Raw genomic sequence first — 17966 nt, 5'->3', positions numbered from 1 at the left:
CGAAGCTTAATTTTTAAATTTGTCCCACAAATTTAAAGTGAAAGTGTTTTTTTTTTTTTTGTTTTTTTTTTTTTTTTTGATAAATCTAACACATGAGGCATTTTCTACCTGATATCCAAAGGAGACCATCTGCCACAGAGCCGGCATGACATGAAAGGGATCGGTCAAAGGACTGCACAAAAGTCCATTTGTTCTTCTTGGGGCAATACCGCTCGACTGTAGGCAGAACCTGGCGCAGTTCATTTCTGCCCCCAACTGCATAGAGGTATTCATCCATGGCGGCAAGCACAAAATGCTCCCGGCAGTTTTTCATGGGTGCTATCTCTGCCCAGGAGTTACTGCGGGGGTCATAGCGACAGGCAGTCCTCACAGCACACGTCCGGCCACTGGCATGCTCCACTTCTCCTCCTGCCACAAACAGGAAGTCCCCCATGACCGCCACACAGTGGTGGCTCCTTCCCACAGGCATGGGGGCCAGCTCACTCCAGTTGGCAATGGCAGCGATGAGAGCGTTCTCCTGATCCACAGGATTGAAGTACCGAAGTTCCTTGACTTTACAGACCTCCCGCTTTTTCCCACCGATGATATACAGAGTATCTGACTGGAACCTTGGTTTGGTCCTGCGAGTCTGCCACACGGGCTGGGCGTAGATGCTCTGATGGTATTCCAGGGCCTCGTTGACCAGAGCTGTTGCGGTCTCGCTTGCCTGGACGAGGGGGTGGGACAGGGCAACTGTGTGGAGAGTATCCACGTCCATCAGGCCAAAGCGGATGTACTGCAGAAGCTCGTCCATGTGCTGGTAATGGCAGTTGTGTTCCAGCCACCTCACGGCTAGCTGAAACAGAGGGAGGCGACATGAGAGGGCAACACCAGGGGAAGGAGAGCCTGAGCAACGGCCTGTAGGCTGTCCCTGCATATTCTTTCAGACACTTAATAATGCATTTTTTTTCTGCCCTCGCTGCTGTGGCTCAGTGGATTGAGCGTCGGCATGCGAGCCAAGTGTTGCTGGTTCGATTCCCAGTCAGGGCACAGGACTAGGTTGCACGTCAGGTCCCCAGTTGGGGGCGCGAGTGAGAGGCAACCACACAGTGATGTTTCTCTCCCTCTCTTTCTCCTTTCCCCTCTCTCTAAAAATAAAATAAAATAAATAAGATAAACAAACAAATAAATAAATAAATAATTTAAAAAAATAATAATAATGCATTTTTTTCTTGTAAATCATATCTGGATACCCGTTGAGGATTTTTTTCCCTTCATCAGCCAAAAAACAAAAACAACAACAACAGACTTCCGGCCAAGATGGAGGCTTAGACGGACGCGCTAGGTCTCCCTCTACAACTAGAGAGGAATACAACTACTTCAAAACAAAGGATAACTAGAAATTCCAGAAAATAAAACTACACGGAAGCCCAACATATGAAGTTATAAAACAGCGGCGCCCTTTGGGCAGGTAAAAGCGAAAGGGGGCGGAGCTGTTTGCGGTCGCACCTGGGACAGCGGCGGGGAGAACAATCCCGGCTGCAGTCGAATTCCCGGCAGCTCGCGACCCCAACGCTGGGAGAAGCAGCCACCACATCGCCTTGAACAGTGAGGCCCAGGGGGGCGGGAGGACGGATCCCGGTCTCCTAGCGGAATAACTGTGTGAATCCATCTTGGACCCCCGCCCCCAAAGAAAGCGCCACAGGGCTGCGAAATAGGTCGCGGACAGGCACCGGTCGCTGATTTATGACGCGTACACAGGCACTGCCCCCTACAGCCGGCCCAGGAAAACAAAACGCATCTGTCAAAATGAGGCAGACAACTATAGAAATCCCGGTGGCACAGCTCACCAGGCAACAGATGGAGAACCTGACAGATGAACAGATAAGAAACCTGTCAGATGCTCAGTTCTGGGCCATTGTTATCAGGTGGCTTACAGAATTCACAAAAGATCTGGAAAAAGATGAGAAAGAAGCGAAAAACACTCATAACGAAAGGAACAAAACCACATACGAGACAGATGGTGAGGAACAAAAATCCAGAGTTCATTTCAACAAACTGGAATATGGAGAAGGAACAAGAAGTCAACCAATGCAGGGAGAGGAAATGGGAAGCAACGATGAGAGGATCAGAAACCTCTGGGACAGCTATTAAAGGCCCAACATAAGAATCATTGGTTTGCCAGAGAGCGAGGAAGATGAACTAGAACTTGAAAAATTGAGTGAAAATATAATAAAGGAGAACTTCCCAGACTTGGGGAAGGAAATAAACTTACAGGTCCAGGAAGCACAGAGAGTTCCAAAAAAACTGGACCCAGGGAGAACCACTCCAAGACACATTATAATCAAAATGTCAAAAATTAAAGATAAAGAGAGAATCTTAAAAGCAGCAAGAGAGAAGAAAAGAATCATGTACAAAGGGGTCCCAATTAGACTATCATATGACTTCTCAAGGGAGACCCTGCAGGCAAGAAGGGACTGGCAAGAAATATTCAAAGTAATGAAAATCCAAAACCTACAACCACGAATACTCTATCCAGCGAAATTGTCATTCAGAATAGAAGGACAGAGAAAGTGTTTCCAGGACAAAATAAAACTGAAAGAGTTCATTAGATCCAAACCACTGTTATATGAGATGTTAAAGGGACTGGTTTAGAAAAAGGAGGATCAAGACAATGAAATCTAAAATGAAAACTGCATCACAAGAAACAACAGAAGCTAGGGAATTGAAACAAAGGCAAACTAAACAGGCAATAAGAGTGGAAAAAGAACTATAGGTACGGAGAACATATTGGGGGGAGGTCAACAGGGAGGGGGAATGGGGAGAGGGAGGGAGATGATATAGGAATTAAGGATCATGGTAGGAGGGAATGGAATAGACAGAGAGAGGTTGAGAAGAACTGTATGCACAACTAATGGACATGATCTAAAAGGGGGGGACAACTGGAGGGAGGGGGGCCACCGGGTGGAGGGGAGCAGAGGGAAGGGAAATTGGCACAAATGTAATATTATAATCAATAAAACACATATAAAAAAAAAACAACAACAAAAAACATAAAAGAACTCAAAACACTGTTGTAGGCATTACAAACAATGTTAAGCAGCAATAATGGGGACGTTAAGATATCACTTGGAGTGAACAATAATTATTTTTCAAAGAATAAAAATACTGTTGTGAAACAGTCTGTTTGTTCCCTTGTGTTTCATGCGTAAGAGGCCTGGTACACTCTACCCCCAAGAAATGTCAATGGTAAGTGGTGTCATCACAGCTTAAGCAATATATGTCCACCCATGAGTCAAGGTGCTGTTATCAATACACATAGTGTAAGAGAATATGTGATCATCTGAGACCACAGGGTGTGCTTGAGAGAAAATCAATATGACACTAGTAGAATGATTTAGACAGGAAAAGGACTTTTTTTCTCCTGCCCCTTTGGTAGGTATATCAGTCAGGAAGTAAAAGAAGAAGAAAAAAATTTGCAATCTATCAATTTAATTTTTTTTCAATTAGTTTTCATCTTCAAGACAGTTGTTATTTGCCCACCTAAGATACTAGCAATTTGTTAGAGCCTTTTTCACAGAAACAGTATATAAAAGAGATTATTTGTGTATTATGAATAAAATAGCAGAATGTAATCCTAACCTTTTTGTTTAGGTCTAGATCTCTTTCAGGAAGAAAAGGAATAAGAACTTTTGGCTACAGATAAAGAGAATTTCTTAAACAAAAATAGATGCATTAAGTCATAAATAATAAAACTGAACAACGGTTTAGCAAATATCATCAACTAAAAACTCATTCATGTTATGGAGCACCTGAAGTAACTTAATTAATGTGACTTAATATTTAAGTTTGGCAAACTTGCCCACACTAGCATAAAGAAATATACCTAGTCAATATTTCCAGTCAACATATTTGATATGAACTATTCTTAGCAGTACCTATATTAAACTCAATCTCCTAGACATATCAATGTGGATTTGAAGGAATAGCGTGAAAAAGTAAAGTAATGAAGTAGAACACCAAATTATTTTATTTCATTTTACTTGCTTTCTGTCCTGGTGAAAAGGATCACTAAACTCTGTGAAGCACTAGAGGATTTCAGACTTTCAGAGTTTCTGTATCCATTTGACAAATGGCTCCAAAAGGCAACGTGTATTTTGGGCTTATCATTTTAGCTTTCTGAATGAAGAGAATGTAGGAAGTGAATTCATTTCCAGTACACACTGAACTGCATCTTTTAATGAATTACAGGGTTTGGAGAAGTGACAGAAGAATGTCACTGGGGGCAGGTAGCCTGCCAATGACGAGGGGGCAGACATGGAGGGCAGATGAGTGACTCTCTCTAGCTGTTTGTCTAGAAACTGGCATTTTTAATTTAAATAAGGCAGAAAACTCATGAAAAAATCTGGGTATGGTAATATCAACAATAATCAAAGAGACTGCAGAAGAGAAACGTCACTCATCAATCCCCAGTTCTCTGCCAGAAGTGGCGCATTCACACAGAAACATCCTGATTTTTCTACACCAAAATTTTTGAAGTTTCAAGAGATGGGCTTCCAATTATTTCCCTGGGAAGATAATTCAACAACTTAATAAATGATTTTCCATTCTTTGACCACAGAGCTTTCAAAAGTTGTTGGGGATAAAGTCATCCCACTCAAGGTAATTTCTCATGCACCAAGTAAAAGTTTCTAAAATTAATCTTTAATTGTGCTCCCAATTTAACAGACTAATTCCAGCTGATCTGCTTTGCTTTATAACAAATTTCTTACATCCTAATGTTTCTGCATCTTTCATAGGGACACTACAGGAAACAGCACTGGAGAAACATTAGATAAATATCCATGTCTCCACAGTCTCTTTTTATAGCATAGTGCTACCCATCTAATTATTTTTCTCTTTCCTCATAAATCAGTTCTCCCTACACCATAATCAATCTTCCAGCCCATCTCTTAACACTCTCCAGTTTATCTTTATCTTTCCAGCAAAGTGTCGCTTGCTGTGTGAGAAGTACACCAGCCACAACTAGGCTCTCTGCCTTTAAGAAAATCTCTAACAAATCAAGCAGGCAGTGGAAAAGTGACCCCTGTGATCTATCACTGATTAAATTCTGGCTTTCTGTCGACTGTCACCCCCACATCTCATGTACACATGTATCAAAATGCTTTCCATGTTCAAATTCCTCAAATACTATGTATTACAGCGTACTTTGAACACACACATTTAGTTAGCCTTTTCTGGGATAATAGTTTCTTATTTCTTGTCAATATTTCTAACTTCTCGTAGATTTCATATAAACTTTCATACTTTATCATTTATAAAAATTTTCAGACAACACAAGTCATTCATACTTGGGTTTGTCTTTTCTCCATATCAAAGGTAAATATAATTTACAATTAACTACTCATCCTGCCACCAACATCAAACCAATCTCACCTGGACATGCTGTTATTTATAAGTTTAAATTCAGTGCTTCTCAAACCTAAAATGTGCAAGAACTACCTCGGGTTTCTGGTCAAAATGCAGATTTTGATTCAGAGGTGGGGGGAGGAGAATTGGCGGTCTGCATTCCTAACAGTCTCCCCGGCGTGGTGTTTGCTGCTGGGCCACAGATCACATTGGATAGGAAGGTTTTAGACAGTTTCCTTTCCATTCATGAAATAGTAAATCGTTGCTTTACTAGAGTAAATTGTATGTTGTTTCAAAGTTAAGAAGGTTTAAATCAAATGAAGTCTAAGTAGGATGCTTTAGTAAAGATACAGGATACTTGTAGCTTAATATTATGGGTAAGACAGCGTATTTCCTATTTAGTAAGATATGGGTAAGATCTTACTATGGGTAAGACAGCATATTTTGAGACCTTTGTTCTACATGGTCTATAAATCAACAGCTGATTGTGAGAGCATAAAGTGAATCATATAAACACTCTGTGCCATTTTGCTTTTGCAATAATAGATGAATAAATGTAATGGTGCTATTGCACTGTTTCTACTTTCATGAAAGTGTAAAAGAGAAAAAAAAAACAACACTGAAACCATGGATAACTCTTATTTATGTACATAATGGAAAAACTGGCAGAAGAATTAAAACAATGGGCTGCCTCAAAATCACTTCTCCATCGTGAACCGCACTGTAGCACTCCCTTTCCCTGCCACACTGAATTACAGGCAAGGTGGTGGAGGGAGTCCTGGAGCCCATTTAAGGGTCATAGAGACTACCATAAGCAGAAGATGGGTTCATCATTGGGACATCACAGAGCCCAAAGACCACAGTTAGCTTTATAATATATAATATTTTGATGCTTATGTTTAAAAGTGGTTGTTTTGGGAACTGGCAGCTTTTTAATGACACTCCACTGAGAAACCATAACCCGGGAAGGCTCAAATCCTATTCCATCTTAACTTACTCTGGCAGTGCTGACATCTTCATCACCCTGAACTCTAGCAAGTATTGACTGGGAGGGAAATGGAGCATACAGTGAAAGTCTTATCTCCCACTTTTTGGTGACAAAGCTGGCAAGAGTGGAAAAGAAACCAAGGATTCAGACTGAGAGGACACCACAGAGTCCTTAGGAAGCATGGCCATTAGGCAGGTTGTTTCCTAAATCATCCGAAACATAGGGGACTGTCAACTCCAAGGACCACAGGACATCTCCCAGGCACGCTGCCTGACCCAATCTGGTCTATCTTACCCTGGTGGAAAACTGGTACTTTCTAAAAGCAGCATTTGGTACAGCTTATTCCAGCATCATCTCATCCTCACATCCTTGATAGGAATGGCATCTGGCACAAGAAGGCTATAGAATATTGGTTGAATAAAGGGAAAGTTCTTTACAAATATTCTTAGGCTGCTTCTCATATTTCTTTTGAACAAACAGTATCACTTCTTATATATTTGTATTTATCTATCACAGCCTTCAGTGTGGTACTTTATTATCTCATCTTTGTAGCTTCCCTATTAAAGCCCTTAGGAGCTCTCAAAGCTCCGCACAGTGGCGTGGCAGTGTACTGGACTTACTTATATAAGGCCCTTGTTTTACTCCCTCGAATAACTGGTGCTGGCCACCTCTATTTGAGATTCTTGGCAATGCAATGAACACTATAGTTTTTTGAAGCCCTCAAATAAATAATAAAGTACTAGGGCAAGAAGAAACTTTAGAGTACATTTGGTTCAACCTTCTCAATTTCACAAATGGAAATCAAATCCAGATAAGTCATCTGACTTATCCTAAGTCATGCAGCGAATGAGTGGAAAAGCTGGAACTATAGAACCCCAGTTTTAAAATTATACAGTGTGTTTTTCTATTATATAGCATCATTATTATTTTTCCATCAATAATTACTTTAAGGTAAAATCCAAAGAAATGCACTTAAGTACAAACATAACTTATGTATTCTTTAAATTAGAAAAATAAAGTGTTTTCTAAAAAAAGATGGTGATATTTTTAATGAGTCTCATTTATAGATTACTTCTACATAAAAGGAAAGTATTTAATGGTGCCAATTAAGGAAGAAGTATGTAGAGGAAAGAGTATCCTTTGAGTCTTGAATTACTGTGTCACTTTTTATGGGAATATATATACGAGGTCTGTCTGGAAAAAGCCCAACCACCATTAATAAAACAAGAACAGTCTGAACAACATCAATGTAACCTGGGAGGGAAAGAGAGTGGACTGGAATGTGCATGTGTGAACAACAATGACTTCACTGTACCAGTCAGTGGGGGGCGGTACGTGCCACTGAGTGAGCATGTGTACTGTGTGGCATTCGCATTCAAAATGACTGACTGAGAATAGCAATGAGCCTGCATCAATTTTGTGTTAAGCTTGGATATTCCTCTGTGGGAACTATTCAGACGATTCAGAAGGCTGCAGCTATAGGCAACTGGTGATTGGCGGCTTCATCACGACAATGAGCCCACTCCTGCATCACGTCTCCTGCACAGTTTTTCTGTGAAACATCAAATCACCCAGGTGACTCAGTCTCACTACAGCCGATTTGGCACCCTACGACCTCTGACTTCTCCCAAAACTAAAATCACCTTTAAAAGGGAAGAGATTTCAGACTGTTTATAAGATTCAGGAGAATATGATGGGGCATCTCGTGGTGATTGGGAGAACTGTGTGAGGTTCCAAGGGGCCTACTTTGAAGGGGACTGAGGTGTCATTGTCTTATGTACAATGTTTCTTGTATCTTATATCTTCTTCAGTAAATGTTTCTGTTTTTCATATTATATGGTTGGACAGTTTATGGACAGACCTCATATTTTAATTTTAGGTCATTTGTTGTTAATGAAACCTAGCTTAAAAATATATGAAAAAATATAGTATCTTCCTTTTAGTTTTCTCAGTGTATCCCCACTGATTGCTGTTCTATAGAATATAATATATGATATATACAAATTCCTAAATACCAGAATATATCATCCTGAATTCTAGAAATTTTACTCTAATTCAATTAAAATATGTACAGGTATTTCAGAACTATATCAGTTATATGAACAAATGTTACCTAATATTGCCAGTCCTCAAGTTGTGATCCAAAAAAACTCTTTTACTGTTCATGTTTGAACACACCCAGACAGAAGCTGTTGCTTTAAAATCTAAAATTCCTGATTATTAGAAAAGTTTTGAAATCTAACAATGCTTTTATATGTCTATATGCATGTGTACTACCCAACTTGACCTCAGAGCAATGATGAAGTAAGAAATCTTACATTCACAGATTTCCTGGAAAATATATGAATTATTAAGTCATCCCAAGTGCAAAAATACACATCAATACACTCTTCCACAAGAATGCCTTTGTATCTGGCAAATACAGTTGATCCTTGAACAACACAGGTTTGAATTGCACAGGTTCACTTATATGAGGATATTTTTCAAAAAATCTGCAGTGAGCCCTTAGAATCCCCAGGTTTCACATCCCCAGATTCAACCAACCTAGGATCGAAAACAGTATTTTTGATCAATGTTTGGGAATCCATGGATATAAAGGGCTGGCTGTATGCACTGTTCTATGCCATTTTACGTAAGGGACTTGAGCATCTGTAGATTTTAGTATCCTCAGGGGTACCTGGAACCAAGCCTCCAGGATACTGAGGGAAGGTTATAGGTAAGTGTTTGGGGAATCAAAAGTTGTAAGTGGATTTTCAACTGCATGGAAAATTGGTGTCCCTAGCCCTTGCAATGTTCAAGGGTCATATATATATATATATCGTCGGCAGCCGTCCGTCTCGAGAGACGATGGTGTAGCTTCTTAAGAGTCTATCTGCACCGCCGAGAATGGCTGTGCAGTCCGACTCGGGAGTGACACGGTATCTGTCTCCTCCCGTGTTGAATCGACATCTTGTGATGACGCTGGAGTGTCCTCTCCAGTGAAGCTGAAGCTACAGAGCCTGGGCAGGGTGATATGGAGGGTCTGCTGTTGCCCAAGCAGCAGACCCCCCCTCTCTTCGCAGCTGAAGGGTCCAAGGGAAAGACGGAGTCAATACAGCTTGGCTTCAGGTGCGCCGCAGGAGTTGCCGGTGTTGACTACAACGTCAAACCGCCTTAGGGACTCCGGCTCCAGATTTTCTGTCGGGGTTTACTCCCTTAGCCTTTCCCCTGAAGAGGTATGCCGCAAGGCAGCGGAGGTTTTTTGGAGTCAGAGTTTTCCTTCTCTGTATATATATATATATATATATATATATATATATATATATATATATATATATAATTCTTGATTCTTAGAAAAGTCATTTTCTAAGAATCAGGTATATATACCTGTAACCAAAGCAGTTCTCATCAGGTGAGTGATAAATCTTCTTAACCAACCATATAAAAGATGAAGCCCTTACAACATTGTCTGGAAGCAATAACTGTTTCATAGAATTCATCAGCCAGAGCTGAGAAAGCAAAGACTGGTATTTTGGCCCATAGCCTGATTAGGTGTCTTGGCCAGAGGCACCTATCATTATTCTCCTACTTAACACTTGGTTGCAGACAGCTTTGCTGTGGGGGCACACTGAGCCCTCCACTTTGCAGGAGCTTATGCTATGAAGGCACAAGTGTCTATATCCTTGCCAGTCCTGTCATGCCACTGAGAAACACCAGGGCACCAGTCTCCCTTCAATGCCCAAAAGGCAGCACAAATTGCACAGTTCTGCAAATTCAGAAAGTGATAAAGGAAGGGCACAGAAACAAACCAGCAAGGAGCTGACATTCCTGAACCTCCACCAAAGAGCTGGGCATGCTAAAGAGCTTGTGGGAAGCAAGCAGTGGGAAGCCCAGAAGTATGTTTTAATAGAATGAAGGACAATGCCTGGACAGAACTTTTAAATTTCTGAACAGTAGCAAGTACGCTCTCCACCTTCTAACATATGTCCTCCGTGAGAAGTTGCATTGACTCTTATCTGCCACACTGAAGCACACTATTTTATATATTATTTTATAGTGCCTCAAATTCTAATGAATATACACATAAAACCTTAGCAATATACCATTTCACTATTACACACAATTTCTTTAGATGTTGAATGTGGAAGGCTTCCCTAGTGCCAGTGAGCAGGTACTGAGAATCTCATCTCTTTACGGTGAGACATGTAAGGTCCAAATAGTGACATGTTAAACCAAAATAATGCCTACTATTAAGAGGAAGAATTCATATTAATAAGTAAATGCACCAGATCTTATAGTCATATCCTATTCTTTGTGACCAAATGAAAATTTTCTGTTCAAAAAGATAACATTTTCAAAAAGACAACCTTTCTATAAAACCCCCAAGTACCAGAAACTAGGGACTCAGGATCAGAGCATTTTCCTGTACCAGAACAATGCAAATGTTACCATGGAGAAATATTAAAAATTATAACAGTGCTCACTTGAGTGCTATAATTAAAATTGTGTCAACATTTTGCTTGTAAAACATATTTTTCAAGGGAGGCTGCACATTAACCATTATAGCTGACTACAGACTTGTGTAGGACATCTAGGCTATTTTCCCCTCTAAGAAATATGTTTCAATAGAATCGAATATGATGAGGCCCCAGGTTCATATTCTGTCAGAAAAACAACCTGACAGATTTTTAAAAGAATTTGCAGCTTAGCAGATATGATAATAACATGTTCTTTTATTGTTCCTTTAAAACTTTGTAAAGTTGAGAGACCAACAAATGATCTTATTTTTATCTTTAGAATAAAATGTGTACCTGATAATAATACTCTGGTTTCTCTTCAGACTGTATAAGTCTTTGCCTTTTACTACGGATTTCTATAAAGAGGAAATAAACAGTTATGAGGTTTCCTTAAGATATTTTTAAAAATATGATATATACAGCTTACTCTCAAATGGCTCAGAAAAAAAAAGTTTCCTCTCCTTCTTTATCTCTAGATGTAAATCTACTCTCCTACTATATATGTACACATATATAATATCTATAGATACAGAGGATATGTGATAAAGCAAATGAGGTAATTTGTTTAACAAATCAGCAAATCATATGGGTATTCTCTGAACCATTTTTGTTACTGCAACTTTTCTTTAAGTTTTAAATTATGTTTACGTTGAAAGAACAAGAAAATTGTGCCTCATAACCATCTTTCCACATATTTTTTGAATACTGCAGAGCACCAAAAGCAAGAGCCCGTGAGACCAATGCTGTCTCCTTCCTATAGATAAGGACAAATGCACAGGACTGGACACTCACAGTGAAAACTACCCCAAGGGCTGCCACGGTCAAGTTCCAGGGATTCAAGAGGACAAATAAAAAGTGACCTGGGTTGTCCACGGGTTCAGTCTTATAACAAGAAAGGATTTTTCAAAGGTAAACTGTATATCAAGATGAAGAGAAAATAAAGATAGGAAAAGAGATGATGTTAGTATATTGTCATGTCCTGTCTACCTGTGTGAATAGGCCACCGATTTAAGCTGATCTCTGCAAAGTCCATACAAAGAGCAGCATGAGTGCATGCTGACATTGGACCAGTTTCTTAGCTTTTCATCTGTAAAATGAGGGAGTTGATGAGAGAGTCTTTTCTACCTATAGGATATATGTCATCTATGCATGGACCAAAAAGTAATATTTTAAAGTTGAATCCTCTAAAATTCCTATAAATGGGAGAGGGAATAAAAATTAATCAATGTGCCTAGTATCCAAGCTGCAGATTTCAATAGCACAGGTTTTGTAAATCTCTTATCAGAAAACAAAGTGATGTTTTTGGTCTATAATTGTGTACTCACCAGACATACAGGCATGGGGTATGCACATAAAAGTGCATGTGCACACAGGCCCACATGCAGAGAATCAGGTGACATCCTAGTTGTTTTATCCCTGAGAACAACCATTCAGATCATATTACCCTGCTTAGTAGATACCATTTCTTATAAAAATAAAATAATTTCAGTCAAAGAACACATTTTAAATTTGTTTGGCAACTGCTTCAAGGCACTATTTATTTAGAATCCCAGAATGAAATTTGATATGTAAATGCAAATATTTTCAAAACTATTCACATTAATTTTCTACCTCAGGATTCTCTTTATTTAAATATACAATTCCCATATTAGTACATATAAAGCTTTTAGATAGGAAGAATATCCCACAGGATAATAAAGATAATTAACCACCTATGTCAATGGTGTTGCAGGGAAAAGGAAACCCGTTATTGCTCTCTTCATGCTTGAGCAGAATACTAGAACAATTAGAAATGACTTCCTCGACTTGCCCTCCAATGGTCTGATAATGGTCTCTGAGCCAAAAGATAATACTTATCTAATCACCGACGGTGTCAGAGTAGTATGTGATGCTGGATAAAGACATGAAACTTCTAAGTAACGTGTTAGTGTTTGCTATATTTATGTATGATGTTGTTCGGGATGTTAAAGGACTTAACATGTGGTCAGTGAGACATTAAGTTTACATTAGAACAACTCTGGAAAATGAGAGAAAACCAACTTGGCCAATAGAAGAAAACCCTGTTGTATTCCACTGGCAATAAGGACAAAATTGACCCCAGATGGATCACATAACTTCATATTATTTCCCAGCTACTTCATACAATGAGGACGCATTATCATGGTGAAGTCAGCTGACGGGGCCAGGGTAATCCTGGTGCTCTTTTCTACCACTAATTGGTACATGTCCAAGGAGGTGAACGTGACACAATGAAAATGAGGAGGGACTTGATGTCCAAAGATCTGTTTCTGCAACTTTGTGTATTTGAGCACTTACGCAAAATACCAACAATTTACCATCTTTTCATCATCTGTAAAACAAGAATGGCATTAGTTAAACTGAATGAGATCATGTGAAAGTGCTCAGTAAACTATGACATTTAGACAATATACAGAATTAATGTAAGGGCAATATACCACCAACAGATAGAGCTAATCCTCAATTCAATTACCCTTTCAAATTCATGGTAAAGCCAGCAATTCTTATATAACACAATAATACTATGTACTATTGATGCAGATTTTGAGAGATTACTGTAGTTAATAGAAATTTGCTATATAGTATTAAATACTTCACACTATAAAGTGATAATAAAGTAATAATACAAGTATGGTGATAATCTGTTGCAAGTTATAAACTAGCCCTCATGATGAGTTTATTTTCATAAATCAGGGATTTAAATTCTGTAGCTTTGTTCAATCCCAAGTCAGAGGAGCATGAACTAATAAATGAATGAATGAATGATATAGATATAAAGCTATTTGCCTCTGCATAAAAATGTATATTCACTTTCTTTACTTGGCTAAGTCTCCCATGAAAAATACTTGAATTTATGTCCATGAGTCCCATCAAATCTTTACTTAGTGTCAAGGAAAATATATATATAAACTAAACTACCTGCCTTGAGAAAACTAAAATAATGATTGATGTCTGAGTTGATAATTTTATGTATTGTTTCTCTGGGAAAAATGATATTACCATGAATCTTTTACTTTAGTTTTTTCACTCATCTATTTCTCAAATTTTTAATGAGTATCTATTATGTGCAGTAACTTGATGAGAAAGAAGATTCTAATCAGTACACATACATATTCTTACTTGCCATTCAATTCCAAGTTCTATTAATAACATAAAACTCAAGGCCTATTCTTGACCTTGATTGTCTTAATGTACCCCTGTAAAATATATTTACGGAATATGGAATTAGGGAAAGAAAAAACCTGCAAATTTAGAAGTTTTAGCCTACTGCAGGCAGATTTTCAGACACACACACAAAACCCATCTTTCTATGTTACAAAGTTCCTCATAGGTGTTTTAAATATTGTTAGTACATTTATAAATATTCTTTAAAGCTGTTTAATTTGTAAACATGCCCTGAAGCATCCTGAGAGCATCAAGCCCTTGAATATATCTTTATGAACTCATTCAACAGTAATGAACCAATTGCAGGTTCACTGCACACGTACTCTCCACCTGAAATTAAACTGTTAGTGACCCAAAGGCCCTCACAGGCTCAAGCAGCTGCCCAAGGCCACAGATACAGAGAAAGTCAAATTCCTCACACTGGGCTACTATGATTAATGTGGATGTCCAGAAGTATCTCAGCTGCATTGAAGAGCTTGATGCTGGCAGTCTCCAAATAAAAAGAAAAGAATCCTCAAAGGTCACTTTAAACATTAATTTATAGCCATAGAGTGCTGTGATTGGAGTGGGGATCCTGCTAACTGAAGCACATGACTAAACATTGTCAGGGGCCAGACTCTACCATCAAGGGATGGAACTGGTGGGCTGGGGCTGGACGCCAGGGCTTATACTCTCTGTAAGTTGCAGAGAATACACATAAATGTGATACCAACCATTGTCGCTATGTGAATTTCAGCCCAGCTACTGATGTTTAAATAGAATATTTCACACTGCATTCTATAACTTCATTTTGTCATCGTATAATTAACTGGGAACCAATAAATCCTCTATTCACACCTTCCAACACTTTTGATTATAATACACAAGTAATAATTTTGTCCAAGAAGCTACACTCTTCAGCATAGTTATACATTGTTTTGGGGGCGGGGGGAAGCGGTTTAGAGAGCCAGTCTATGACAACGATGTAAGGAAGAACATGGATGCATGGACAGACAGGCCCAGTGCAGGGCAGCCAGTGGCTTGACAATTTCAGAAGACAGGTGAGAAAAGAGGAGGCTGAAGTAGATGAAGGAAGGAGTAGAGGTAGTAGCCATTCCAAAGGCCTATACTGAGAAAAGGATCATGGTTCAGACCCAGTGCCAGGCACCCAGAAGGAAATCACTAAGTGTTTGCTGAATATCAGAAAAATGGGAATTATGAGACTGCAGTGTGGAAAAATCAGAGATCTGAGACAACTTTATATGATTAGGAGGAACAATGTGTTTGAAGAGCAAGGGGGACTTTAAAAGGGTAGAAGGAAGGATTGAAAGGAAAGAGAAACTGGGTGCAATGACCAGTTCCGGCCCTGGGAGCAGAAGTGCCAGCACAGGCCAGGAGATGAAGTACAAGCCACTCCGCAGGGCCTTCTGAGGGGGACATAACTGCTGAGGGGATGCAGCCTCGGTGAACTGAGCCACTGTGCGAGCGCAGAGGCGGGCGTGCAGAGGACGGGAGGAAAGGCCTTCATTCTGGACGTTGGTTTTCCAAGGTTAGAAGTAAATGGTACAACAGATTGAGGGGAGGCAGGAACCCAGTCAGGCTTATACTAAAAACAGTTTGAAATAATGAGTTATACAGTATTCCCTCACTTACCGCGGGTATTACGTCTAGAGCCCCCCGCAATAGGTGAAAATCCGTGAAGTAGGAACCTTACATTTATTTTAGAATTTATATATACTTTAAGGCTTTATAAACCCTTCCCACACATTTATAAACCGTTCCCACTCCCTTATTAACCTTTTTCACACCTTTATAAACACTACTTATGTTCTTAAACATATTCTACACTCTTAAACCTACATAACTTTAACAACATACGTATACAGTACCGCAAAATCCTGCAATATAGTGAAAAATCCGCGATAAATAATTAAATACAGTATTTTTTACAATCTCAGGATACAGTGAGGCCACGTTAAGTGAACCGCGATATAGAGAGGGACTACTGTACTTCCTTTAAGAAGAAACAGACAGGACTTCCGGCCAAGATGGAGGCGTGGACAGACACGCTGTGTCTCCCTCCACAACTAAGAAGGAATACAACTACCTCAAAACTAGAAACAACCATAAGAACCAGAAAATCAAACTGCATGGAAGTCCACAAAACAAAGATATAAAGAAGAAATACTCATCCAGACAGGGAGGAGGGGCGGAGCCAGGGTGGAGAGGACATGGTGTGGTGGCAGCAGTGGTGGCAGCAGTGGTAGCAGTGGCAGCGGCAGGCCAGAGAAAAGCACAGTTACATATTTTAAAAAGTCAGGAGGGACACCTGGGGAGCACTCCCAGCTCCTCACCAGACGTGCAACTCATGGTCCCAGCACCAGGGAAAATCAAGCCTCATTGCTTCTGACCATGCAAACTAGTGGGGGTTGGGGTGGAGAAAGAAACTTCCAGTCTCTCAGCAGAGTCCGTTGTTTAAAGGGCCCCCATGGTCCTAGAACATCCACAGATCCATCCACTCTAGGAGCAATGGCCAGGGCAACAGTGCCATACGGAAGTGGGAGAACTGCCTGGAAAAGGAGCAAGTGCTGAGCGGGTGGTGTTGTTCCCTCTCAGACCCCTCACCAACATACAGCACCACGATGTGGTGAAACAGGTTGCCTTGTACTGATGAATCCCTAAGGCTCTGCCCCTTACAACGTAACAGGAGCGACATCTCTACCTAAGACATAGAGGAAAACAAACACAGGAGCCTATCAAGATGAGGAGACAGAGAAGTATGGCCTAAAAGGGGGAACAGATCAAGGTTCCAGTGGGAGAACTAAGCGACGAGGAGATAGCCAACCTAGCAGACCCAGAATTCAAAACACTGATGATAAAGATGCTCACAGGCTTGACAGATATGCTTGAGTATGGAAAATGCATAAGAGAAGAAGTGAAGGCTATGCTAAGTGAAATGAAGGAAAATCCACACAAAACCAATGGTGAAGGGAAGGAAACCATGGTTCAAGTCAATGATTTGGAACATAAGGAAGAAAAAACAGTCAACCAGTACAGAATGAGGAAACAAGAATTGAAAAAAATGAGAAGAGGCTTAGGAACCTCTGGGACAACTTTAAATGTGCAAACATCCGAATCATGGGGGTGCCAGAAGGAGAAGAAGAGCAAGAAATTGAAAACTTATGTGACAAAATAATGGAGGAAAACTTCCCAAATTTGGTGAAGGAAATAGACATACAAGCTGGACCCAGAGGGGACCACACCAAGACACATCATGATTAAAATGCCAAAGGTAAAAGATAAAGAAAGAATCCCAAAAAGAGCAAGAGCGAAGCAGAGAGTTGCCTACAAAGGGGTATCTATAAGACTATCAGCTGATTTCTTAAAAGACACTTTGTGGGCAAGAAGGGACTGACAAGCAGTATTCAATGTGATGAAAAGCAAGGACCTACAACCAAGATTACTCTATCCAGCAAAGCTATCATTTAGAATGGAAGGGCAGATAAAGTGCTTCCCAGACAAGGTAAAGCTAAGAGTTCACCAAAACCAAGCCATTACTATATGAAATGTCAAAGGGACTTACTTAAGAAAAAGAAGATCAAAACTATGAACACTAAAATGACAACAAACTCACAACTATCAACAACTGGATCTAAAAAATAAAAACAAAATCCAACTAAGCAAACCAGAATAGGAACAGAACCATAGATATAGGGATCATTTGGAGGGTTATCATCTGGGAGGGGGAAGTGGGAGAAATGGGGAAATGGTGCAGGGACTAAGATGCATAATCAGTTGGCACAAAATAGACAGGGGGAAGTTAAGAATAACATAGGAAAGGGTGAAGCCAAAGAACTTATATGCACAGCTCATGGACATGAACTAAGGGGGATGGGATTGCTGGAGGGAAGGAGGGTACTGGGCAGAGGGGA

General features: G+C 39.9%; 1 protein-coding gene across 1 annotated transcript in view; it reads right to left on the bottom strand.

The window, feature by feature from the left end:
* The window catches only part of KLHL32 (kelch like family member 32), a 146730-nt gene that overhangs the window by 26554 nt on the left and 102210 nt on the right, over positions 1-17966 (bottom strand). The window contains exon 6 of the mRNA XM_090280560.1: positions 109-835. Within this exon, the coding sequence (XP_090136686.1) occupies positions 109-835 (727 nt within the window). The remainder of the gene's footprint in view (positions 1-108; positions 836-17966) is intronic.

This window comes from Furipterus horrens, unplaced genomic scaffold, assembly GCF_987537825.1.
Source record: "Furipterus horrens unplaced genomic scaffold, mFurHor1.1.pri manual_scaffold_6, whole genome shotgun sequence".
Classification (NCBI taxonomy): domain Eukaryota; kingdom Metazoa; phylum Chordata; class Mammalia; order Chiroptera; family Furipteridae; genus Furipterus; species Furipterus horrens.
Note: the sequence above shows the minus strand (reverse complement) of the source record. Positions and strands in the feature narration are given on the sequence as shown.